This window comes from Somniosus microcephalus, chromosome 33, assembly GCF_052327205.1.
Source record: "Somniosus microcephalus isolate GS21.2 chromosome 33, FLI_Smic_1.0, whole genome shotgun sequence".
NCBI lineage: Eukaryota > Metazoa > Chordata > Chondrichthyes > Squaliformes > Somniosidae > Somniosus > Somniosus microcephalus.
This window is the reverse complement of record NC_141019.1, coordinates 12,426,628-12,450,803: the sequence shown is the minus strand read 5'-3', so window position 1 is coordinate 12,450,803 and position 24,176 is coordinate 12,426,628. Positions and strand designations below refer to the sequence as shown.

The 24,176-nt window shown below is 52.2% G+C and overlaps 1 protein-coding gene across 2 annotated transcripts in view; it reads right to left on the bottom strand.

Annotated features, from left to right (window-relative positions):
• Positions 1-24,176, bottom strand: part of LOC147096965 (calcitonin gene-related peptide type 1 receptor-like) — a 302,051-nt gene that overhangs the window by 29,643 nt on the left and 248,232 nt on the right. For both annotated transcript variants that reach the window (XM_085972660.1, XM_085972661.1), the window contains one exon: positions 15,039-15,192. In XM_085972660.1, coding sequence (XP_085828786.1) covers positions 15,039-15,192 — 154 coding nt within the window. The remainder of the gene's footprint in view (positions 1-15,038; positions 15,193-24,176) is intronic.

Sequence of the window (24,176 nt, the reverse complement as noted above, 5' to 3'; positions counted from 1 at the left end):
CCATCGGAGATAGAGTCACTCCCCATCGGAGATAGAGTCACTCCCCATCGGAGATAGAGTCACTCCCCATCGGAGATAGAGTCACTCCCCATCGGAGATAGAGTCACTCCCCATCGGAGATAGAGTCACTCCCCATCGGAGATAGAGTCACTCCCCATCGGAGATAGAGTCACTCCCCATCGGAGATAGAGTCACTCCCCATCGGAGATAGAGTCACTCCCCATCGGAGATAGAGTCACTCCCCATCGGAGATAGAGTCACTCCCCATCGGAGATAGAGTCACTCCCCATCGGAGATAGAGTCACTCCCCATCGGAGATAGAGTCACTCCCCATCGGAGATAGAGTCACTCCCCATCGGAGATAGAGTCACTCCCCATCGGAGATAGAGTCACTCCCCATCGGAGATAGAGTCACTCTCCATCGGAGATAGAGTCACTCTCCATCGGAGATAGAGTCACTCTCCATCAGAGAGATACAGAGTCATTCCCCAGAGATACAGAGTCATTCCCCAGAGAGATACAGAGTCATTCCCCAGAGAGATACAGAGTCACTCCCCATCAGAGATAGAGTCACTCCCCATCAGAGATAGAGTCACTCTCCATCAGAGATAGAGTCACTCTCCATCAGAGATAGAGTCACTCTCCATCAGAGATAGAGTCACTCTCCATCAGAGAGATACAGAGTCACTCCCCATCAGAGAGATACAGAGTCACTCCCCATCAGAGATACAGAGTCACCCCATCAGAGATAGAGTCACTCCCCATCAGAGATAGAGTCACTCCCCATCAGAGATAGTCACTCCCCATCAGAGATAGAGTCACTCCCCATCAGAGATAGTCACTCCCCATCAGAGATAGAGTCACTCCCCATCGGAGATAGTCACTCCCCATCGGAGATAGAGTCACTCCCCATCGGAGATAGAGTCACTCCCCATCGGAGATAGAGTCACTCCCCATCGGAGATAGAGTCACTCCCCATCGGAGATAGAGTCACTCCCCATCGGAGAGATACAGAGTCACTCCCCATCAGAGAGATACAGAGTCACTCCCCATCAGAGATAGAGTCACTCCCCATCAGAGATAGAGTCACTCCCCAGAGATAGAATCACTCCCCATCAAAGATAGAGTCACTCCCCATCAGAGATAGTCACTCCCCATCAGAGATAGAGTCACTCCCCATCAGAGATAGTCACTCCCCATCAGAGATAGAGTCACTCCCCATCAGAGATAGTCACTCCCCATCAGAGATAGTCACTCCCCATCAGAGATAGAGTCACTCCCCATCGGAGATAGTCACTCCCCATCGGAGATAGAGTCACTCCCCATCGGAGATAGAGTCACTCCCCATCGGAGATAGAGTCACTCCCCATCGGAGAGATACAGAGTCACTCCCCATCGGAGAGATACAGAGTCACTCCCCATCGGAGAGATACAGAGTCACTCCCCATCAGAGATACAGAGTCACCCCATCAGAGATAGAGTCACTCCCCATCAGAGATAGAGTCACTCCCCATCAGAGATAGAGTCACTCCCCATCAGAGATAGAGTCACTCCCCATCAGAGATAGAGTCACTCCCCATCAGAGATAGAGTCACTCCCCAGAGATAGAATCACTCCCCATCAAAGATAGAGTCACTCCCCATCAGAGATAGTCACTCCCCATCAGAGATAGAGTCACTCCCCATCAGAGATAGTCACTCCCCATCAGAGATAGAGTCACTCCCCATCAGAGATAGAGTCACTCCCCATCAGAGATAGAGTCACTCCCCATCAGAGATAGAGTCACTCCCCATCAGAGATAGAGTCACTCCCCATCAGAGATAGAGTCACTCCCCATCAGAGATAGAGTCACTCCCCATCAGAGATAGAGTCACTCCCCATCAGAGATAGAGTCACTCCCCATCAGAGATAGAGTCACTCCCCATCAGAGATAGAGTCACTCCCCATCAGAGATAGTCACTCCCCATCAGAGATAGTCACTCCCCATCGGAGATAGAGTCACTCCCCATCGGAGATAGAGTCACTCCCCATCGGAGATAGAGTCACTCCCCATCGGAGATAGAGTCACTCCCCATCGGAGATAGAGTCACTCCCCATCGGAGATAGAGTCACTCCCCATCGGAGATAGAGTCACTCCCCATCGGAGATAGAGTCACTCCCCATCGGAGATAGAGTCACTCCCCATCGGAGATAGAGTCACTCCCCATCGGAGATAGAGTCACTCCCCATCGGAGATAGAGTCACTCCCCATCGGAGATAGAGTCACTCCCCATCGGAGATAGAGTCACTCCCCATCGGAGATAGAGTCACTCCCCATCGGAGATAGAGTCACTCCCCATCGGAGATAGAGTCACTCCCCATCGGAGATAGAGTCACTCCCCATCGGAGATAGAGTCACTCCCCATCGGAGATAGAGTCACTCCCCATCGGAGATAGAGTCACTCCCCATCGGAGATAGAGTCACTCCCCATCGGAGATAGAGTCACTCCCCATCGGAGATAGAGTCACTCCCCATCGGAGATAGAGTCACTCCCCATCGGAGATAGAGTCACTCCCCATCGGAGATAGAGTCACTCCCCATCGGAGATAGAGTCACTCCCCATCGGAGATAGAGTCACTCCCCATCGGAGATAGAGTCACTCCCCATCGGAGATAGAGTCATTCCCCATCAGAGATACAGAGTCACTCCCCAGCAGAGATACAGTCACTCCCCATCAGAGATAGTCACTCCAGAACCGGAGATACAAAGTCACTCCCCATCAGAGATAGAATCACTCCCCATCAGAGATAGAGTCACTCCCCAGAGATACAGAGTCACTCCCCATCAGAGATACAGAGTCACTCCCCATCAGAGATAGAGTCACTCCCCATCAGAGATACAGAGTCACTCCGCATCAGAGATAGAGTCACTCCCCATCAGAGAGATAAAAAGTCACTCCCCAGCGAGATATAGAATCACTCCCCATCAGAGATAGAGTCAATCAGAGATAGAGTCACTCCCCATCAGAAATACAGAGTCACTCCCCATCAGAGAGAAACAGAGTCACTCCCCATCAGAGATACAGAGTCACTCCCCATCAGAGATACAGAGTCACTCCCCATCAGAGATAGAGTCACTCCCCATCAGAGATACAGAGTCACTCCCCATCAGAGATACAGAGTCACTCCCCATCAGAGATACAGAGTCACTCCCCATCAGAGATACAGAGTCACTCCCCATCAGAGATACAGAGTCACTCCCCATCAGAGATACAGAGTCACTCCCCATCAGAGATAGTCACTCCCCATCAGAGATAGAATCACTCCCCATCAGAGATACAGAGTCGCTCCCCATCAGAGAGATACAGAGTCACTCCCCATCAGAGATACAGAGTCACTCCCCATCAGAGATACAGAGTCACTCCCCATCAGAGATACAGAGTCACTCCCGAGATACAGAGTCACTCCCCTTCAGAGATACAGTCACTCCCCATCAGAGATACAGCGTCACTCCCCAGAGATAGAGTCACTCCCCGTCAGAGAGATACAGAGTCACTCCCCATCAGAGAGATACAAAGTCACTCCCCAGAGAGATACAGAGTCACTCCCCATCAGAGATAGAGTCAATCAGAGATAGAGTCACTCCCCATCAGAGATACAGAGTCGCTCCCCATCAGAGAGATACAGAGTCACTCCCCACCAGAGATGCAGAGTCACTCCCCATCAGAGATAGAGTCACTCCCCATCAGAGATACAGAGTCGCTCCCCATCAGAGAGATACAGAGTCACTCCCCACCAGAGATGCAGAGTCACTCCCCATCAGAGATAGAGTCACTCCCCATCAGAGATAGTCACTCCCCATCAGAGATAGATTCACTCCCCATCAGATATACAGAGTCACTCCCCATCAGAGATACAGAGTCACTCCCCATCAGAGAGATACAGAGTCACTCCCCATCAGAGATACAGAGTCACTCCCCATCAGAGATACAGACTCACTCCCCATGAGAGACAGAGATTCACTCCCCATCAGAGATAGAGTCACTCCCCATCAGAGATACAGAATCACTCCCCATCAGAGATACAGTCACTCCCCATCAGAGATACAGAGTCACTCCCCATCAGAGATAGAGAGTCACTCCCCATCAGAGATACAGAGTCACCCCCCATCAGAGATAGAGAGTCACTCCCCATCAGAGATACAGACTCACTCCCCATCAGAGATACAGAGTCACTCCCCATCAGAGATAGAGTCACTCCCCATCAGAGAGATACAGAGTCACTCCCCATCAGAGAGATACAGAGTCACTCCCCATCAGAGATACAGAGTCACTCCCCATCAGAGATACAGAGTCACTCCCCATCAGAGATACAGAGTCACTCCCCATCAGAGAGCTACAGAGTCACTCCCCAGAGAGATACAGAGTCACTCCCCAGAGAGATACAGAGTCACTCCCCATCAGAGATAGAGTCTCGCCCCATCAGAGAGAGAGTCACTCCCCATGAGAGACAGAGAGTCACTCCCCATCAGAGATACAGAGTCACTCCCCATCAGAGATACAGAGTCACTCCCCAGAGAAATAGAGTCACTCCCCATCAGAGAGATACAGAGTCAGTCCCCATCAGAGTGATAGAGTCTCTCCCCATCAGAGAGATACAGAGTCACTCCCCATCAGAGATAGTCACTCCCCATCAGAGATAGAGTCACTCCCCATCAGAGATACAGAGTCACTCCCCATCAGAGAGATAGTCACTCCCCATCAGAAAGATACAGAGTCACTCCCCATCAGAGATAGAATCACTCCCCATCAGAGATACAGAGTCACTCCCCATCAGAGATAGAGTCACTCCCCATCAGAGATACAGAGTCACTCCCCATCAGAGAGATACAGAGTCACTCCCCATCAGAGAGATACAGAGTCACACCCCATCAGAGAGATACAGAGTCACTCCCCATCAGAGATAGAGTCACTCCCCATCAGAGATACAGAGTCACTCCCGATCAGAGATACAGAGTCACTCCCCATCAGAGAGCGAGTCACTCCCCAGAGAGATACAGAGTCCCTCCCCATCAGAGAGATACAGAGTCACTCCCCATCAGAGAGATACAGAGTCACACCCCATCAGAGAGATACAGAGTCACTCCCCATCAGAGATAAAGAGTCACTCCCCATCAGAGATACAGAGTCCCTCCCCATCAGAGAGATACAGAGTCACTCCCCATCAGAGAGATACAGAGTCACACCCCATCAGAGAGATACAGAGTCACTCCCCATCAGAGATACAGAGTCACTCCCCATCAGAGATACAGAGTCACTCCCCATCGGAGATACAGAGTCACTCCCCATCGGAGATACAGAGTCACTCCCCATCAGAGATACAGAGTCACTCCCCATCAGAGAGATACAGAGTCACTCCCCATCAGAGATACAGAGTCACTCCCCATCAGAGATACAGAGTCACTCCCCATCAGAGATACAGAGTCACTCCCCATCAGAGATACAGAGTCACTCCCCATCAGAGATACAGAGTCACTCCCCATCAGAGATACAGAGTCACTCCCCATCAGAGATACAGAGTCACTCCCCATCAGAGATAGAGTCACTCCCCATCAGAGATAGAGTCACTCCCCATCAGAGATAGAGTCACTCCCCATCAGAGATAGAGTCACTCCCCATCAGAGATAGAGTCACTCCCCATCAGAGATAGAGTCACTCCCCATCAGAGATAGAGTCACTCCCCATCAGAGATACAGATTCACTCCCCATCAGAGATACAGAGTCACTCCCCATCAGAGATACAGAGTCACTCCCCATCAGAGATACAGAGTCACTCCCCATCAGAGATACAGAGTCACTCCCCATCAGAGATACAGAGTCACTCCCCATCAGAGATACAGAGTCACTCCCCATCAGAGATACAGAGTCACTCCCCATCAGAGATACAGAGTCACTCCCCATCAGAGATACAGAGTCACTCCCCATCAGAGATACAGAGTCACTCCCCATCAGAGATACAGAGTCACTCCCCATCAGAGATACAGAGTCACTCCGCATCAGAGATACAGAGTCACCCCCCATCAGAGATAGAGTCACTCCCCATCAGAGATAGAGTCACTCCCCATTATAGAGTCACTCTCCATCAGAGATACAGACTCACTCCCCATCAGAGAGATACAGAGTCACTCCCCATCAGAGATACAGAGTCACTCCCCATCAGAGATACAGAGTCACTCCCCATCAGAGATACAGAGTCACTCCCCATCAGAGATACAGAGTCACTCCCCATCAGAGATAGAGTCACTCCCCATCAGAGATAGAGTCACTCCCCATTATAGAGTCACTCTCCATCAGAGATACAGAGTCACTCCCCATCAGAGAGGTACAAAGTCACTCCCCATCAGAGATACAGAGTCACTCCCCATCAGAGATACAGAGTCACTCCCCATCAGAGATACAGTCACTCCCCATCAGAGAGATACAGTCACTCCCCATCAGAGAGATACAGAGTCACTCCCCATCAGAGATACACAATGTGATGCCGACCTGCATGACACAATTTTCTATTTGAAGGACCAGTGCAGCACTGAAATGTAGGAAGTGGTGAGGTGGTTTCTACAGATAGGAATGAAGAAGAGGAACCACGAAAAAGCTGCTAAGAGATTGATGATCACCCTCCATTTGACAGATGCTTCGTTTGATGTGCTGCTGGATGCTGTAAGGGCCAGGAGGGAGTTGCTGTTTCCCGCTAGGCCTGGGTGGAGATGGCAGAAGAAGTGAGCAGCAGGAGTGTGACCATGATGTCCTGGATACTGTGCAGCAAATGGTTCCGTGACCTGATTAGATCAGGAACGGTCAGCAGACGGCTATATGCACACAAATCTTGCAGTGGAGCCCCTCTCACTCGGTCTCATCAGTCCTACTCCATTTACAGCACTTCTCACCCCCACGTCACTTTCATCAGCGCCAATCAGACCGGTTTGATGCACCTCCTCGCATCCTCGCTACTTTCACATGCTCAACTCCCGTTTCCTCCTTCCACCACTGCCAGTAACTGCAATCCTCATCTCATCGGACCCCATTCACCTCCACTCACTCTCATTACACATCCTGAGATGGCTCCGTGACCATGTTCCTCAAAGGCATGCCATTCCCACTCCTTATGCATCTGCCTGATTCACACACTTCACCGTATGCACTGCATCCATTGGATGCACACATTCCTCAGAGCCACTCACAGGTCTGTCGTACCCTCCTTGCAGGAGAAGAGAGTGCAGAATGCCAGGGAGACGGCAAGGACCGGAGGAGGGCCACAGGAGATTGCTGAAGTTTCTCCGGTGGAGGAGGAGACACTCAACATCAGCGGCATCTCAAGCACCTTGAGCATTGGTGATGGCAAGGCTGGCGGTCCAGCGGTCCAGGGTGACTGCTTTCATCTTTCAGCCCCGCATCTCCCAAAAAGTAACTTCACCGTCAGTGGGCATCAGAGCATCAACAACTCTGATCAAGTGATTCATGTGGCTATCAACACATACAAAGTTCCATCACTTGATATTATCCCTTTCTTTTGTCTTCCAGGGCCATCACATGAAGACCACGAGCCCTTGTCCAGAGAGGACAAGAATCCTCAGAGGAGTGGATGCCTTCGGAGGGTGCACCATCACAGAACACAAGTGTAGCAGGCACCAGCGCACACCAGCACCTCAGTTTGGCCTCTTAGTCAGGTAGATGGGACTGCACTTGGTGACTCTCATGGCACAAGTGAGCAAGAGAAGAGAATATTGGAAGGGACAGCTGATGAGATTACATGTTGGAGGACACCGTCCTCTCCAAGCTCTGCTCAACAGGACAGATGCAGAACCCTGGGGGGCCAGCACTGAAAAGGAGAATGCTGGAGACACAGCAGCAACGGACTGAGGTATTGGCAGGCCTGCCAAGGAGACTGTCCACAGTAGAAAAAGAGGATGGAGGAGTCCAACTTGAACATACAGGAAACTCTCGATTTACCGGCTCCTAAATAACCGGAAATCTCTGTTAACCAGCAAAATTCAGGAGTAGGTTCAGGTAAGTTTTACTTCATATTAGTGGCCGTTCCTGGATCTGTGGCTGTGTAACCAGGGTTCCTGCACCTGTTGCTAAGCAACAGGGAAGCCTGGATCTGTTGCTGTGTACGGGCTCTCGTACCTTTTACTTTCCCTCTCTGTAATCCGGACTTTTTGATAAACCGACACCACGCCGGTCCCATCGGTGCCGGATAATAAAGAGTTTCCTGTATGTGGGAAGATGTTGCAGGGCTTCTCCACTCCGTAATCTACCATTGAGCACGTGGCGAGCTCTCTTGAAATTGTAGCAGGCCGTTCACACGAATCAATACTGACAGCCATCGTGTCCTGCATGCAATCTCAGGCAGCCGCTGTGCAGACTCTGGGCGTGAACGTCTGTACTGGATTTGACAAGCTGGTAGAGAGACTAGATCAGAGGGCTTCCAAGGCATCACTGATCTCCTCCACACTGCTCTCCCACAGACAGGGAGGACTGATGTCCCGCTACCACAGGGAAGGGAGGATGGTGGAACAGGCGAGGTAAGTGCAGACCTTTCTCAGAACATCTGCACGTCTCATCCATTGCCAGCCCCTCAACCAATGCCCAACATGGTGCCTCCACTCCAGCTGGCCCACTGCCCCTGCACACGTGCAGGAGGAGCAGTCAGTGGCAGGGCCCTCATGGACTCCAAAACTCAGAGGTTGTCGGCCAAGAAAACCTCATGGCACTGAGTAAAGTACAGAATGGCTGAAGTCACTAGGGCAGCACCAAGTAGAAGTGGTAGGGATAGAAAGTGAAAGGCTGTCTCATTATTTTGTTTTTTATGATTTAATTTCTGGAGCACTTTAAAACGTTTGTAATTCAAACCATTCCCGTGTGCCACATGATTGAATGGTGACTTCACAGTTTGGTTTTCAGTTAATAGATGTAGAAGGTGGAGATATGTCTTGACGGTCACAACTTGGGGGATGTGGAACCAGTGGATTGAGGGTTATAGGACTATTTGAGCAAGTGGGTATGGTTGCACGAGAGTGGTCCAGTCTAACTGAACCAACGTGCTATTAAAGCATCTCTTGCGTCACGGGCAGCAACATGATGCGCTGGCCGTGTATTCAGATCCCCGTATTTTCTATCGTATGGAAAGGTGGCCAGGTGTGAGAAAGTATTCCTTAATGGGATGAGAAGTGGGGAGGAAATGAGCAACTGCGTATCATGGGAGGCCCACACTGCTTCCCTTCATGTGAGGCTGTGAGCGAAGGAAGGCTTGCATTGGAAGGAAATGGGTGTGAAAGGTCACAAAGTACCACGTGTGCATTTCTGGTATCTTGTAGATGGCGATGAACACAGTGCAGGCAAGGTGAGCAGAGATGTGAATAATCCTCTCACAGCGCACTGTTAAATGGTATGACTGTCTCCTCCTACTGTATAGAATGGTAATAATGGGGGACTTCAACTATCCTAATATAGACTGGGATCAAAATAGTGTAAGGGGCAGAGAAGGGGAAGAATTTCTGAAGTGTGTTCAGGAGAACTTTCTTGATCAGTATGTTTCTGGCACGACAAGGGAGGAGGCATTGCTGGATCTGGTTCTGGGGAATGAGGTAGGTCAAGTGGAGCAAGTGTCAGTAGGTGAACATTTAGGGAACAGTGATTATAGTATCATAAGGTTTAGATTAGCTATGGAAAAGGACAGGGAGCAATCTAGAGTAAAAATGTTTAACTGGGGGAAAGACAATTTCAGTGGGATGAGAATGGATCTGTCCCGGGTAAACTGAAATCAAAGATTGGCAGGCAAAACTGTACTGGAACAATGGGCTGCCTTTAAAGAGGAAATAGTTCAGGTACATTCCCACTAGGGGGAAAGGCAGGGCGACTAAAGTCAGGGCTCGCTGGATGATGAAAGAGATAGAGAATATGATGAAGCAGAAAAAGAGTGCGTATGACAGATGTCAGGTTGCAAATACATCTGAGAATCAGGCTATATATAGAAAGGTCAGAGGAGAAGTGAAAAAGAAAATAAGAGGGGCAAAGAGAGGGTATGAGAATTGAATGGCAGCCAACATACAAGGTAATCCAAAAGTCTTCTATAGGCATATAACTAGCAAAAGGGTAATAAGAGGAGGGGTGGGGCCGATTAGGGACCAAAAAGGAGACCTACACATGGAGGCAGAGGGTATGACTGAGGTACTAAACGAGTACTTTGCATCTGTCTTCACCAAGGAAGAGGATGCTGCCATAGACATAATAAAGGAGGAGGTCGTGGAGACACTTGATGGGATAAAAATTGATAAAGAGGTATTAGAAAAGCTGGCTGTACTTAAAGTAGATAAATCACCAGCAGCAGATGGGATGCATCCTAGGATGCTGAGGGAATTGAGGGCGGAAATCGTGGAGGTACTGGCTGACGTAAGAAAACTACTAGGCACTTGGACTAAGTATTAAACAAGGCTTTAATCAACTGTTTTACAACATGGAGGTCTAGTTGTGTCCTTCACTAGTTCCTGTTAAAGAATGTCCTGAGCAAGCTGGGCCCGTGCCCGAGTATTTATACTCTCCCTGGACAGCGCCACCAGCAGGCCGCCCAGTATCATTTCATAACTCATTTTCACATGAATGACAAGGTTCATGTCACTGGCCATAATCTTCCAATCCTCCATAGATACGGGGGTGGTGCCAGAGGGCTGGAGAATTGCAAATGTTACACCATTGTTCAAAAAAGGGTGCAAAGATAAACCCAGCAACTACAGGCCAGTCAGTTTAACCTCGGTAGTGGGGAAGCTTTTAGAAACAGTAATCAGAGACAAAATTAACAGTCACTTGGATAGGTGTGGATTAATTAAGCAAAGCCAGCATGGATTCGTTAAAGGCAAATCGTGTTTAACCAACTTGATCGAGTGTTTTGATGAGGTAACAGAGAGGGTTGATGAGGGTAATGCGGTTGACAGTGTACGTGGATTTCCAAAGGCGTATGAAATTGGCTAAGTGACAGGAAACAGAGTAGTGGTGAATGGTTGCTTTTCGGACTGGAGGAAGGTATACAGTGGTGTTCCCCAGGGGTCGGTTCTAGGACCACCGCTTTTCTTGATATATATTAATGACTTGGACTTGGGTGTACAGGGCACAATTTCAAAATTTGAAGCGGACACAAAACTTGGAAGTATAGTGAACAGTGAGGAGGAGAGTGATAGACTTCAAGGAGGACATAGACAGGCTGGTGAAATGGGCGGACACGTGGCAGATGAAATTTAATGCAGAAAAGTGCGAAGTGATACATTTTGGTAGAAAGAATGAGAAGAGGACATATAGGCCTAGAAATTCACTATGGCCCCGCCAGCTGGCTAGCGCCCAAAAGTTAGCGCTGGGCGGGAAGCCTATAGCGATCGTCAGATATTCATCGTTAGCGCCCCAATTCGGAACCGGGCGCTATACCAGGGTGTGCCCGCCTCCGCTTGGGGCGCTGACACTGAATATCAGCGCTCTTGGCGCCGCTGCGCCAGCCGCTGCGGAGCGGCAGGCTGCGGTACTGCAGGCCTCCTCCTTCCCTTAAGGGGGAGCTGCCTGCAACGGGGAGATCGCCGCTGGATAGTGCCGGCAAATGAGCCCGGCACCACGGAGAAGTGCCGGGCTCGCGGAAAGCAGCCGGCAATGCCGCGGGGTGGGGGGGGGGGCGTGGAGGAGGCCGGGGAAGGAGCTGCGGGCAGGCGGCCGCCGAAAAAGCGGCCGGCCGCACCTTCCGCTTTAAAGCGCCCCACTAAGGCAGCAGGACGGCCCCGTTTTCTGGTCGCTGTTTGCGGCCGCTTCGGAGGAGGCGGCCGCAACTAAATATGGGGATCGGGGCGGTTTCGGGGCGGAACCGGGGCACTGCGCACACCAATGAGGTCATCGGTGCCGGCGCAGCGCTAACGGCTACCGCCGCCAATACCGCTGCGCTGAATATCTGCGCAAACTCATTTCTGGCGCAAAATCACTCTTTAGGCGTTAACTGGGCGCAAAGCTGGCAGCGCCTTAATGAATTTCTAGGCCATAAACTAAATGGTACAATTCTAAAGGGGGTGCACGAACAGATACCTGGGGGTATGTGTGCACAAATTGTTGAAGGTGGCAGGGCAGTTTGAGAAAGCAGTTAGAGGCTTACAGGATCCTGGGCTTCATAAAGAGGTATAGAAGGAAAAATTCAGTTGGTTTGCGCCTCCAGTTAGCGCCTTAAGAGGGCGCTAATGGAGCGCAAAGCAACTAGCACCCGTGCGCGACGATGTTTGTGCCGCTCACGAAATTAACTAGACATTTTGCGGCGGCGCTAAACACTACCACCACGATCTCCTGTGCCCGCAGATCGTGATGTCAGTCGAGTGTACAACGCCCCGGTAGCACCCCGGACCGGATATTGAGTGGCACCCCCGTCTTACCGCCTGCCGCTAGCAACGACAGGTTGAGGGGAGCGTTTTGCAGACGGGAAGGGACTGGGGGAGCGCTATTTAAAGGCGACTGTTTCCTGCCTTTTTTTGTCAGTGAAATTTTTGCACCATGCATTCCGAGTGAGAGAGAGAGAGAGAGAGAGAGAGAGAGACTGCAGGAGATATTCAACACTGTGTTGAGGAGTTTTGGGTACTGAGCAACACTTTGCAGGTTCATTTTGATTTGACCTTCCTTGCATCGATTTAGAAGAGACTATGGGGGCTGCACTCTGAGCTCTTTCCCTGGGCCTCTCCATTGTTCTCTCCAGCAGATTTGATGTACAGGTCTCTCCAGGCCAAGATTCAAGGCTGCAATGAGCAGGGTGTGGATGGAGAGCAAGATCGACCCTCCCCTTTAAGAACTGGCCGGCGCCAGTGTGTTTGTGTTCCATTGCTGACTGACATCACATGAGCTTCGCCAACGCTCTGAGGTAGCGCCGCGCTCCTCGGCGTTAGCGCCTTAAGAGAGGCGTGTAGTGCCTGATTTAGCGCTCCAATCACCTCCAGAGGTGATAAAAACCAAGTTTGCAGTCGGAGGTGATAATTAGCACCAGGCGCTAAACTTTGCGCTGGCCAATAATTGCGCCCCAAACGGGGCGATACCGAATTTCTCCCCCAGAGAGTATAAAAGTGTGAAAATTAGGATGAACCTGTATAAAACACTGGTTCGGCCCCAACTGGAGTATTGTGTCCAATTCTGGGCACCACACTTTAGGAAGAATGTGAAGGCCTTAGAGAGGGTGCAGAAAAGATTTATGAGAATGATTCCAGGGATGAGGGACTTCAGTTACGTGGATAGACTGGAGAAGCTGGGGTTGTTCTCCTTAGAGCAGAGAAGGTTGAGAAGAGATTTGATAGAGGTGTTCAAAATCATGAGGGGTCTGGACAGAGTAGATAGAGAGAAACTGTTCCCATTGGCGGAAGGGTCGAGAACCAGAGGACACAGATTTAAGGTGATTGGCAAAAGAACCAAAGGTGATGTAAGAACATTTTTTTTACGCAGCGAGTGGTGAGGATCTGGAATGCACTGCCTGAAAGGGTGGTGGAGGCAGATTCAATCACGGCTTTCAAAACGGAGTTGGATAAGTATCTGAAGGAAAGAAATTTGCAGGGCTACAGGGAAAGGGCGGGGGGAGTGGGACTAGCTGAGAGTCGGCACGGGCTCGACGGGCCGAATGCTGTAACCATTCTATGATTCTATTGTACCTACCTGGTGAGCTCACTGAACGTCTCCCAGCACCGAATAGCGGTGCAGGGATTGGCAGAGTTGGCAGTGACTGCCAAGGACACCTCATTCCACTAGGCCTGGACTGGTCCTTTGGTTGATTCCTTCCCAATTTGGTACCAAATGACTGCTCCCTCCTTTCCCTTATTTGTGACAACAAATTGGATGAGTCTGGAAACTGGGGGGCACCAGGCCTTGCTGCAGCATCCTCAGACATGCTTCCTGCAAGCACCATTTGAAATTCTTGCTCTTAACATCAGTGGTATGCCCCTTTAAAGTGTGGTACCCAGTGAAATGGTTTGCCAGCCCACACCGCCCAGAGGTGAGCCCCCAATTGAGAGTGCCGAGAACCATCCTGATTATAATAATGAAATCAAGGCAAGTAAATAGGACAGGGTCAGAGCGGGGTCACACTAGTAGGTTTACGTCCCACCCAAGGCAATTTTAGTGGGAAATACTGGGGGAGACTCTCAGTTAATGGGGGTGAATTTCCTCTGTATTTGCAGCACATTAGTGGAACTGGAACAGCACAAGACATTTTTTCAGCAAGGAAACTCGCATGGAAGTTGTCTATGGCACTTGTGTGCTTCTGAAAGGCTTCCCCCGAGTTTCCTCAGATATGCCGAAATGTCACTGCCCTCATTTACATACTGTTGGCCAGTGGCACTGTAATTACACTCGGGGTAAGATACACACAGCCAGCTTACGGCGCAGGAATGGGAGAAGCTCCGAGGAAATTCTGGGATGTGGCACAGCAACTGTCACGATCAGCCGATAAGGGCTTAAGTGAGGACATCCTGATAGAGTTTTCTGCAGGTGGGAGATGATTTTTGAAGTGTTTTCTTTTTGCCATTCTGCCTAAACTTGCTCTGACCACCTCTCAGTGTCAAATCACCAGCAGAACTTGCCTTTATACAGCATCTTTCACATCTTCAGGATGTCCCAAACTGCTTCACAGCTAATGAGTTACTTTTGAAGTGTAGACTTTTTTGCAAACACAGCAGCCAATTTGCGCACAGCAAGCTCCCACAAACAGCAATGAGATAATGAGCAGATAATCTGTTTTAGTGATGTTGGTTTTAGGGATAAATAGGCAGAATTCTCCTGCTCTTTTTCTCAAGTCTCTGGAGTGGGATTTCAACCCACAACCTTCTGACTCCGAGGCAAGAGTGCTACCCACTGAGCCACGGTTGACACTTGCATCCCAGAATGGGAATACACGGGCGCAAGCTTGAAACAAGAGCTTGTGTTTTAATCTTAATGTACGAATCGCTTACCCCAATCCTAGCAAAGGATGTGGGTAATACCGGTTTGTACTGTGTTACTGACAGTACCTACCCCATCCAAGTATGTAGTACCAGAATAATTGTTGATCCTCCACAAACACAGCCACGATGATGAGGGTGTGCAGGTAGATCCCCTCACACAGCATCCAGAAGTAATTGCATCCCATCAAGTACAAGTGAACGAAGAGTAACACCTTACAGCCAACCTGCAGACAGGACATACACACAGACACATCAGAGGCGGCTGGCTGGGAGACGCAGACTGCGCACTGGCAATGGTGGAGTGCATTGACCACTGCAGGGGTCTGGAAAGTCTGATGCCCTTTAGTGCGTCTAGGAGTCACATGCCCACAGTAACAAACCCCCAGCAATTTGTTTCTGAATTGGCAAACACCCTCAAAGTGAGGGCAAATGTTCGACATGCGATTTGCAGCAGAGGGAGCTTTACTGTGTATCTAACCCGTGATGTACCTGCCCTGGGAGTGTGTGATGGGACAGTGTAGAGGGTGCTTTACTCTGTATCTAACCCGTGCTGTACCTGCCCTGGGAGTGTTTGATGGGACAGTGTAGAGGGAGCTTTACTCTGTATCTAATCCGTGCTGTACCTGTCCTGGGAGTGTTTGATGGGACAGTGTAGAGGGAGCTTTACTCTGTATCTAACCCCGTGCTGTACCTGCCCTGGGAGTGTTTGATGGGACAGTGTAGAGGGAGCTTTACTCTGTATCTAACCCGTGCTGTACCTGCCCTGGGAGTGTTTGATGGGACAGTGTAGAGGGAGCTTTACTCTGTATCTAACCCGTGCTGTCCCTGCCCTGGGAGTGTTTGATGGGACAGTGTAGAGGAAGCTTTACTCTGTATCTAACCCCGTGCTGTACCTGCCCTGGGAGTGTTTGATGGGACAGTGTAGGGGGAGCTTTACTCTGTATCTAACCCGTGCTGTCCCTGCCCTGGGAGTGTTTGATGGGACAGTGTAGAGGGAGCTTTACTCTGTATCTAACCCGTGATGTACCTGCCCTGGGAGTGTTTGATGGGACAGTGTAGAGGGAGCTTTACTCTGTATCTAACCCGTGCTGTACCTGTCCTGGGAGTGTTTGATGGGGCAGTGCAGAGGGAGCTTTACTCTGTATCTAACCCGTGCTCTACCTGCCCTGGGAGTGTTTGATGGGACAGTGTAGAGGGAGCTTTACTCTGTATCTAACCCGTGCTGTACCTGCCCTGGGAGTGTTTGATGGGGACAGTGTAGAGGGAGCTTTACTCTGTATCTAACCCGTGCTGTCCCTGCCCTGGGAGTGTTTGATGGGGCAGTGTAGAGGAAGCTTTACTCTGTATCTAACCCCGTGCTGTAGCTGCCCTGGGAGTGTTTGATGGGACAGTGTAGAGGGAGCTTTACTATGTATCTAACCCGTGCTGTCCCTGCCCTGGGAGTGTTTGATGGGACAGTGTAGAGGGAGCTTTACTCTGCATCTAACCCGTGCTGTACCTGCCCTGGGAGTGTTTGATGGGACAGTGTAGAGGGAGCTTTACTCTGCATCTAACCCGTGCTGGACCTGCCCTGGGAGTGTTTGATGGGACAGTGTAGAGGGAGCTTTACTCTGTATCTAATCCGTGCTGCACCTGCCCTGGGAGTGTTTGCTGGGACAGTGTAGAGGGAGCTTTACTCTGTATCTAACCCGTGCTGTACCTGCCCTGGAAGTGTTTGATGGGACAGTGTAGAGGGAGCTTTACTCTGTATCTAACCCGTGCTGTCCCTGCCCTGGGAGTGTTTGATGGGACAGTGTAGAGGGAGCTTTACTCTGTATCTAACCCGTGCTGTACCTGCCCTGGGAGTGTTTGATGGGACAGTGAAGAGGGATCTTTACTCTGTATCTAACCCGTCCTGTACCTGCCCTGGGAGTGTTTGACGGGACAGTGTAGAGGGAGCTTTACTCTGTATCTAACCCGTCCTGTACCTGCCCTGGGAGTGTTTGACGGGACAGTGTAGAGGGAGCTTTACTCTGTATCTAACCCATGCTGTACCTGCCCTGGGAGTGTTTGATTAGACAGTGTAGAGGGAGCTTTACTCTGTATCTAACCCATGCTGTAACTGCCCTGCGAGTGTTTGATGGGGACAGTGTAGAGGGTGCTTTACTCTGTATCTAACCCATGCTGTACCTGCCCTGGGAGTGTTTGATGGGACAGTGTAGAGGGAGCTTTACTCTGTATCTAACTTGTGCTGTACCTGCCCTGGGAGTGTTTGATCGGACAGTGTAGAGGGCGCTTTACTCTGTATCTAACCCGTGCTGTACCTGCCCTGGGAGTGTTTGATCGGACAGTGTAGAGGGAGCTTTACTCTGTATCTAACCCGTGCTGTACCTGCCCTGGGAGTGTTTGATCGGACAGTGTAGAGGGAGCTTTACTCTGTATCTAACCCGTGCTGTACCTGCCCTGTGAGTGTTTGATGGGACAGTGTAGAGGGAGCTTTACTCTGTATCTAACCCGTGCTGTGCCTGCCCTGGGAGTGTTTGATGGGACAGTGTAGAGGGAGCTTTACTCTGTATCTAACCCGTGCTGTACCTGCCCTGGGAGTGTTTGATGGGACAGTGTAGAGGGAGCTTTACTCTGAATCTAACCCGTGCTGTACCTGCCCTGGGAGTGTTTGATCGGACAGTGTAGAGGGAGCTTTACTCTGTATCTAACCCATGCTGTACCTGCCCTGGGAGTGTTTGATAGGGCAGGAGTTCGGAGCTACTACAACAGCGGGAGCCCAGGTGAGCGAGTTCGAAGCTAGAAAAACAGTGGGATCCCAGGAGAGAGCGAGAGTTCGGAGCTACTAAAACAGCGGGAGCCCAGGAGAGAGCGAGAGTTCAGAGCTGCAAAAACAGCGGGAGCCCAGGAGAGAGCGAGAGTTCGGAGCTACTAAAACAGCGGGAGCCCAGGAGAGCGAGAGTTCGGAGCTACTAAAACAGCGGGAGCCCAGGAGAGCGAGAGTTCGGAGCTACATAAACAGCGGGAGCCCAGGAGGGAGCGAGAGTTCGGAGGTACTAAAACAGGGGGAGCCCAGGTGAGCGAGAGTTCGGAGCTACTAAAACAGTGGGAGCCCAGGAGAGACCGAGAGTTCGGCACTACTAAAACAGCGGGATCCCAGTAGAGAGCGAGAGTTCGGAGCTACTAAAACAGCGGGAGCCCAGGAGAGCGAGAGTTCGGCACTACTAAAACAGCGGGAGCCCAGGAGAGAGCAAGAGTTCGGAGCTAATAAAACAGGGGGAGCCCAGGTGAGCGAGAGTTCGGAGCTACTAAAGCAGCGGGAGCCCAGGAGAGAACGAGAGTTCGGAGCTACTAAAACAGCGGGAGCCCAGGAGAGAACGAGAGTTCGGCACTACTAAAACAGGGGGAGCCCAGGTGAGCGAGAGTTCGGAGCTACTAAAACAGCGGGAGCCCAGGAGAGAGCGAGAGTTCGGAGCCACTAAAACAGGGGGAGCCCAGGTGAGCGACAGTTCGGAGCTACAAAAACAGGGGGAGCCCAGGAGAGAGCGAGAGTTCGGAGCTACTAAAACAGCGGGAGCCCAGGAGAGAGCGAGAGTTCGGAGCTACTAAAACAGCAGGAGCCCAGGAGAGAGCGAGAGTTCGGCACTACTAAAACAGCGGGAGCCTAGGAGAGAGCAAGAGTTTGGCACTACTAAAACAGCGGGAGCCCAGGAGAGAGCAAGAGTTCGGAGCTACTAAAACAGGGGGAGCCCAGGTGAGCGAGAGTTTGGAGGTACAAAAACAGCGGGAGCCCAGGAGAGCGAGACTTCGGAGCTACAAAAACAGCCGGAGCCCAGGAGAGAGCGCGAGAGTTCGAAGCTACTAAAACAACGGGAGCCGAGGAGAGAGCAAGAGTTCGGAGGTACAAAAATAGCGGGAGCCCAGGAGAGTGAGAGTTCAGAGCTACTAAAAGAGCGGGAGCCCAGGAGAGAACGAGGGTTCGGGGCTACTAAAACAGTGGGAGCCCAGGAGACAGCGAGAGTTTGGCACTACTAAAACAGCGGGAGCCCAGGAGAGAGCGAGAGTTCGGAGGTACTAAAACAGCGGGAGCCCAGGAGAGAGCGAGAATTCGGAGCTACTAAAACAGCGGGAGCCCAGGAGAGAGTGAGAGTTCGCAGCTACTAAAACAGCGGGAGCCCAGGAGAGCGAGAGTTCGGAGCTACTAAAACAGCGGGAGCCCAGGAGAGAGCGAGAGTTCGGTGCTACTAAAACAGTGGGAGCCCAGGAGAGAGCGCGAGAGTTCGGAGCTACAAAAACAGCGGGAGCCCAGGAGAGCGTGAGAGTTCGGCACTACTAAAACAGCGGGAGCCCAGGAGAGAGCGCGAGTTCGGAGGTACTAAAACAGCAGGAGCCCAGGAGAGAGCGAGAGTTCGGAGCTACTAAAACAGCGGGAGCCCAGGAGAGAGCGCGAGTTCGGAGCTGCTAAAACAGTGGGAGCCTAGGAGAGAGCGCGAGTTTGGCACTACTAAAACAGCAGCAGCCCAGGAGAGAGCGAGAGTCGGAGGTAGTAAAACAGGGGGAGCCCAGGAGAGAGCGCGAGTTCGGAGGTACTAAAACAGCAGGAGCCCAGGAGAGAGCGAGAGTTCAGAGCTACTAAAACAGTGGAAGCCCAGGAGAGAGCGCGAGTTCGGAGGTACTAAAACAGCGGGAGCCCAGGAGAGAGCGCGAGTTCAGCACAATAAAACAGCAGGAGCCCAGGAGAGAGCGAGAGTTCGGAGCTACTAAAACAGCAGGAGCCCAGGAGAGAGCAAGAGGTCGGAGGTACTAAAACAGGGGGAGCCCAGGAGAGAGCGCGAGTTTGGAGGTACTAAAACAGCAGGAGCCTAGGAGAGCGAGAGTTCGGCGGTACTAAAACAGCACGAGCCCAGGAGAGAGCGAGAGTTCAGAGCTACTAAAACAGCAGGAGCCCAGGAGAGAGCACGAGTTCGGCACTACTAAAAGAGCAGGAGCCCAGGAGAGAGCGAGAGTTCGGAGCTACTAAAACAGCGGGAGCCCAGGAGACAGCGCGAGTTCGGCACTACTAAAACAGCAGGAGCCCAGGAGAGAGCGAGAGTTCAGAGCTACTAAAACAGCGGGAGCCCAGGAGAGAGCGAGAGTTCGGAGCTACTAAAACAGCAGGAGCGCAGGAGAGAGCGAGAGTTCAGAGCTACTAAAACAGGGGGAGCCCAGGAAAGCGAGAGTTCGGCACTACTAAAAAAGTGGGAGCCCAGGAGAGAGCGAGAGTTCGGCACTACTAAAACAGGGGAAGCCCAGGAGAGAGTGAGAGTTCGGAGCTACTAAAACAGCGGGAGCCCAGGAGAGAGCGAGAGTTCGGAGCTACTAAAACAGCGGGAGCCCAGGAGAGAGCGAGAGTTCGGAGCTACTAAAACAGCGGGAGCCCAGGAGAGGGCGAGAGTTCGGAGCTACTAAAACAGCGTTAGCCCAGGAGAGAGCGAGAGTTCGGAGCTACTAAAACAGCAGGAGCCAAGGAGAGAGCGAGAGTTCGGCACTACTAAAACAGCAGGAGCCCAGGAGAGCGAGAGTTCGGAGCTACTAAAACAGCGGGAGCCCAGGAGTGAGCGAGAGTTCGGCACTAGTATAACAGCGGGAGCCCAAGAGAGAGCGCGAGTTCGGAGCTACTAAAACAGCAGGAGCCCAGGAGAGAGCGAGAGTTCGGAGCTACTAAAACAGCGGGAGCCCAGGAGAGAGCGCGAGTTTGGCACTAATAAAGCAGCGGGAGCCCAGGAGAGAGCGAGAGTTCGGAGGTACTAAAACAGCAGGAGCCCAGGAGAGAGCGCGAGTTCGGCACTACTAAAACAGCAGCAGCCCAGGAGAGAGCGAGAGTTCGGAGGTACTAAAACAGTGGGAGCCCAGGAGAGAGCGCGAGTTCGGAGGTACTAAAACAGCAGGAGCCCAGGAGAGAGCAAGAGTTCAGAGCTACTAAAACAGTGGGAGCCCAGGAGAGAGCGCGAGTTCGGAGGTACTAAAACAGCAGGAGCCCAGGAGAGAGCGAGAGTTCGGAGCTACTAAAACAGCGGGAACCCAGGAGAGAGCGCGAGTTCGGCACTACTAAAACAGCAGGAGCCCAGGAGAGAGCGAGGGTTCGGAGGTACTAAAACAGCAGGAGCCCAGGAGAGAGCGCGAGTTCGGCACTACTAAAACAGCAGGAGCCCAGGAGAGAGCGAGAGTTCGGAGCTACTAAAACAGCGGGAGCCCAGGAGACAGCGCGAGTTCGGCAATACTAAAACAGCAGGAGCCCAGGAGAGAGCGAGAGTTCAGAGCTCCTAAAACAGCGGGAGCCCAGGAAAGCGAGAGTTCAGCACAACTAAAAAAGTGGGAGCCCAGGAGAGAGCGAGAGTTCGGCACTACTAAAAAAGTGGGAGCCCAGGAGAGAGCGAGAGTTCGGCACTACTAAAACAGCGGGAGCCCAGGAGAGAGCGAGAGTTCGGCACTACTAAAACAGCGGGAGCCCAGGAGAGAGCGAGAGTTCGGCACTACTAAAACAGGGGGAGCCCAGGAGAGAGCGAGAGTTCGGAACTACTAAAACAGCGGGAGCCCAGGAGAGAGCGAGAGTTCGGAGCTACTAAAACAGCGGGAGCCCAGGAGAGCGAGAGTTCGGAGCTACTAAAACAGCGGGAGCCCAGGAGAGCGAGAGTTCGGAGCTACTAAAACAGCAGGGACCCACGACAGCGAGAGTTCGGAGCTACTATAACAGCGGGAGCCCAGGAGAGCGAGAGAGTTCGGCACTACTAAAACAGCGGGAGCCCAGGAGAGCGAGAGTTCGGAGCTACTAAAACAGCAGGGACCCACGACAGCGAGAGTTCGGAGCTACTAAAACAGCGGGAGCCCAGGAGAGCGAGAGAGTTCGGCACTACTAAAACAGCGGGAGCCCAGGAGAGAGCGAGAGTTCGGAGCTACTAAAACAGGGGGAGCCCAGGAGAGAGCGAGAGTTCGGCACTACTAAAACAGCGGGGACCCACGGGAGCGAGAGTTCGGAGCTACTAAAACAGCGGGAGCCCAGGAGAGAGCGAGAGTTCGGCACTACTAAAACAGCGGGAGCCCAGGAGAGAGCGAGAGTTCGGCACTACTAAAACAGCGGGAGCCCAGGAGAGAGCGAGAGTTCGGCACCACTAAAACAGCGGGAGCCCAGGAGAGAGCGAGAGTTCGGCACTACTAAAACAGCGGGAGCCCAGGAGAGAGCGAGAGTTCGGCACTACTAAAACAGCGGGAGCCCAGGAGAGAGCGAGAGTTCGGCACCACTAAAACAGCGGGAGCCCAGGAGAGAGCGAGAGTTCGGCAGTACTAAAACAGCGGGAGCCCAGGAGAGAGCGAGAGTTCGGCACTACTAAAACAGCGGGAGCCCAGGAGAGAGCGCAAGAGTTCGGCACTACTAAAACGGCGGGAGCCCAGGAGAGAGTGAGAGTTCGGCACTACTAAAACAGCGGGAGCCCAGGAGAGAGCGAGAGCTCGGCACGACTAAAACAGCGGGAGCCCAGGAGAGAGCGAGAGTTCGGCATTACTAAAACAGCGGGAGCCCAGGAGAGCGAGAGGTCAGCACTACTAAAACAGCGGGAGGCCAGGAGAGAGCGAGAGTTCGGCACTACTAAAACAGCGGGAGGCCAGGAGAGAGCGAAAATTCGGCACTACTAAAACAGCGGGAGCCCAGGAGAGAGCGAGAGTTCGGCACGACTAAAACAGCGGGAGCCCAGGAGAGAGCGAGAGTTCGGCACTACTAAAACAGCGGGAGCCCAGGAGAGAGCGAGAGTTCGGCACGACTAAAACAGCGGGAGCCCAGGAGAGAGCGAGAGTTCGGCACCACTAAAACAGCGGGAACCCAGGAGAGAGCGAGGGTTCGGCACTACTAAAACAGCGGGAGCCCAGGAGAGCGCGAGAGTTCGGCACTAATAAAACAGCGGGAGCCCAGGAGAGAGCGAGAGTTCGGCACTACTAAAACAGCGGGAGCCCAGGAGAGAGCGAGAGTTCGGCACTACTAAAACAGCGGGAGCCCAGGAGAGAGCGAGAGTTCGGCACTACTAAAACAGCGGGAGCCCAGGAGAGAGCGAGAGTTCGGCACTACTAAAACAGCGGGAGCCCAGGAGAGCGCGAGAGTTCGGCACTACTGAAACAGCGGGAGCCCAGGAGAGAGCGAGAGTTCGGCACTACTAAAACAGCAGGAGCCCAGGAGAGCGAGAATTCGGCACTACTAAAACAGCGGGAGCCCAGGAGAGAGCGAGAGTTCGGCACTACTAAAACAGCAGGAGCCCAGGAGAGAGCGAGAATTCGGCACTACTAAAACAGCGGGAGCCCAGGAGAGAGCGAGAGTTCGGCACTACTAAAACAGCAGGAGCCCAGGAGAGAGCGAGAATTCGGCACTACTAAAACAGCGGGAGCCCAGGAGAGAGCGAGAGTTTGGAGCTACTAAAACAGCGGGAGCCCAGGAGACAGCGAGAGTTTGGCAGTACTAAAACAGCGGGAGCCCAGGAGAGAGCGAGAGTTCGGAGCTACTAAAACAGCGGGAGCCCAGGGGAGAGCGAGAGTTCGGAGCCACTAAAACAGCGGGAGCCCAGGAGAGAGCGAGAGTTCGGAGCTACTAAAACAGCGGGAGCCCAGGAGAGAGCGAGAGTTCGGCACTACAAAAACAGCGGTAGCCCAGGAGAGAGCAAGAGTTCGGCACTACTAAAACAGCGCGAGCCCAGGAGAGAGCGAGAGTTTGGAGCTACTAAAACAGTGGGAGCCCAGGAGAGAGCGAGAGTTCGGAGCTACTAAAACAGCGGGAGCCCAGGAGAGAGCGAGAGTTCGGCACTACTAAAACAGCGGGAGCCCAGGAGAGAGCGAGAGTTCGGCACTACTAAAACAGCAGGAGCCCAGGCGAGAGCAAGAGTTCGGCACTACGAAAACAGCGGGAGCCCAGGAGAGAGCGAGAGTTTGGAGCTACTAAAACAGCGGGAGCCCAGGAGAGAGCGAGAGTTCGGAGCTACTAAAACAGCGGGAGCCCAGGAGAGAGCGAGAGTTCGGAGCTACGAAAACAGCGGGAGCCCAGGAGAGAGCGACAGTTCAGAGCTACTAAAACAGCGGGAGCCCAGGAGAGAGCGAGCGTTCGGAGCTACTAAAACAGCGGGAGCCCAGGAGAGCGAGAGTTCGGAGCTACTAAAACAGCGGGGACCCACGGGAGCGAGAGTTCGGAGCTACTAAAACAGCGGGAGCCCAG